The following is a 2500-nucleotide window of genomic DNA, read 5'->3' on the forward strand; positions in this document are numbered from 1 at the left end:
CTGAACATTTAACTTACGTGACTGTGACATCCCTGAAGATAATAAACACCTACACTACACTGAAATAACAAAGAAATGAAATACAACAATAAAAAAAATAAACACCAACTGCTACACTTAAAATACATGAATGAAACTTAAAAAAGAAAAAAATCAATTGGGGGAAAATGAAAAGAAACCAGAGAATCGAACAACAAGAACACAATCAACACACATGACTGATCCTATGGCAAAACATAACAATGCTCATCAAAAAGGCAGAGCATGAAGAAGGAAGGGGGTGGGGGGGAACACATAAAGGAAGGACACAAAGGTCAGACAGGGTCACCGTGACAAAAGAGTGCAAAGGTTGAGGTCGATATTCGATGCAGATTTGCAACCACATTTGCAACTGTTTATCTTAGAATCAATAAAGTATATTCCGTACATACTTAGTACTCTGTATCTCTCAATATTTGTTTAAAAGAAGTACTCTGTATCTCTCAATATTTGTTTAAAAAAAGTACTCTGTATCTCTCAATATTTGTTTTAAAAAAATAGACACTAAAAACCCGCCAAATGCCGACTCTGAACCTGAACACACGAAGTCACTCAGCGGATGCATCAAACTGAACGGACTTTGATCTCTGGTCCCTCCATTCCCCCAACTGACCTGCTTTCTCTCCAGCTCTGTCACCAGCAATTCGAGCTGACTCTGAAGCCTTTGCTTTTCAACAGCTGAATTCTTCAACTCATTATTGGCTTTGTTCAAGTCTGCCTTCAACCTCTGTGTCTCCTGGCTGTCTTTGGGGTTGTTGCTTTGGTTTTGTATGATTTGCTGCTGTTCGTGTGTTTGTTGGAGTAAGTGTTGTATTTTTTGTGTTTGTTCTTGCATCTGTTGTTGTGCTTGTTGTGCCTGTTTTTGTAGTGTTTGATTTTGTTGCTGTAACTGTTGATTTTGTTTGTTCGTGTCTGCAATCTGTTTGTTAAGGTCTTGGTTTTGTTGATTCAGCTGTTGCACTTGCTGATTAATTTTTTGGTTGTCTTGAGCCATGGTCTGCATTTGCTTCTGCATTTCCTGTACAGCGCGTTCTGCCTGATCTGCTCTCTGCCTTTCTGAGGAGATATTTTGCTGAAGTTTGGCTGTCTCGCCTTCGCCCTTTACAGCATGATCCTCTACCTGTTTTTTCAGCTCTGCAACATCTCGCTCTGCCTTTTCAGCCCGCAGTCTTCCTTTCTCTGCTTCGCTGCGCATGACGCCCAGCTCCTTCTCTTTGCCTTGCAGCTGAATGATCAAGTTCTTAAGCTCCTTCTCAGCTTCCTTCTGGATTAATCCTGCCTCCTTCTGAGCGGCCTGTGCCACCTGCTGAGCCTTCTGGACCTCCTGCTGAAGTCGCTGCACTTCCTTTTCTGCCTCGGCTCGCAAGGCATTGAATTCCTTTTCTTTGGCTGAGAGTTGGCCTTGCAGCCTCTGGATTTCCTTTTCTCTGCCTTCCAGCATTTCTTTGGCCCCTTGTTCCATCTCTTTGGTGGTGTTGTTCAGCTCTGATTTTATTCGCTTATTCTCGTCCTTGAACTTTTGTAAGTCAGACTCTGATTGCTTCAGCTCCTGTTGGAAGTTCAGAAGCATGTCCTGGGACTTCTCTAGCTGTTTCACAAGTTGGTCTCTTTCGGTCTGCAACTGTTTGAGGTCTGTCTCCAGTTTGTTTATCATCTTCTCGCGCTTCTCTTGAGTTGTATTCAGTCTCTCCTTTTCTGTTCCGATCTTATTTAGCTCGTCCTTTGCTCTCTCTAGTTCCTTGTTTAGACGTATGATCTCTTCTTTACATTTCTCAAGATCTGTGTTGGACCTCTGTTGGTAGTCTGAGGCCATATTTACCATACCCTTTGTCTCGTCTAAATCTCTCTTGAGTTTTTTGTTTTCCATTTCTATCTTTTCTTTAGTGTCATTTGTTCTTCTGAGTTCTGTCTGAGACTTTTCTAATCGTTCGTGTAACTTTTCAAGTTCGACAGACATTCTCTCGAATTCAATTTTGGCTGATTCGTTACTTTCTTGATATTTAGACATGTGCTGTTGTGATCTCTCCATCTCATGCGTCAGCCGTTGGACTTCCAGCTCTGCCTTTTCCCTTCCAGCCTGAGCGCGAGTGAAGTCAGCCTGAGCACGGTCCAGTTTGTCTTTTAATTTCTCTATCTCTATGGAAGTCTTTTCGACCTCAGTCTTGTTCCTGTCTTGGGCTGTGAGGAAGCGTTCGAGTTGGTTCTGGCTCATCTGAAGGTCGCTCTTGAGCCTCTCGTTCTCGCTCTCCAGTTTCTCCACCTTTTGTTGTGATTTTGTACATTCGATTTGGGCTCTTTCGTATTTGTCTTTCATCTTCTCCACTTCGATGTTCGCTCGTTCTAGCTCACCTTCGTACTTCTCTTGACTGCTTGTGTACTTTCCTACTCTGGATTGTGTTCTGTCAAGCTCTGATTTCATGCCATCCAGTTCTTCTGATAATTTTTCATTCAGTAACTTCGC

General features: G+C 42.6%; 1 protein-coding gene across 34 annotated transcripts in view; it reads right to left on the reverse strand.

Moving 5' to 3' along the window:
• The window catches only part of brp (ELKS/RAB6-interacting/CAST family member bruchpilot), a 305657-nt gene that overhangs the window by 23614 nt on the left and 279543 nt on the right, over positions 1-2500 (reverse strand). For 31 of the 34 annotated variants that reach the window (XM_086539049.1, XM_086539052.1, XM_086539047.1 and 28 more), the window contains one exon: positions 653-2500. This exon is cut by the window's right edge and continues 862 nt beyond it. In XM_086539049.1, the coding sequence (XP_086395175.1) occupies positions 653-2500 (1848 nt within the window). The remainder of the gene's footprint in view (positions 1-652) is intronic. The other 3 variants (XM_086539061.1, XM_086539074.1, XM_086539073.1) reach the window with 1 other exon arrangement.

The sequence above is a fragment of the Penaeus japonicus genome, unplaced genomic scaffold, assembly GCF_977035675.1.
Source record: "Penaeus japonicus unplaced genomic scaffold, GWHDUDI00000001_assembly GWHDUDI00000008, whole genome shotgun sequence".
NCBI classification, from domain to species: Eukaryota; Metazoa; Arthropoda; class Malacostraca; order Decapoda; family Penaeidae; genus Penaeus; species Penaeus japonicus.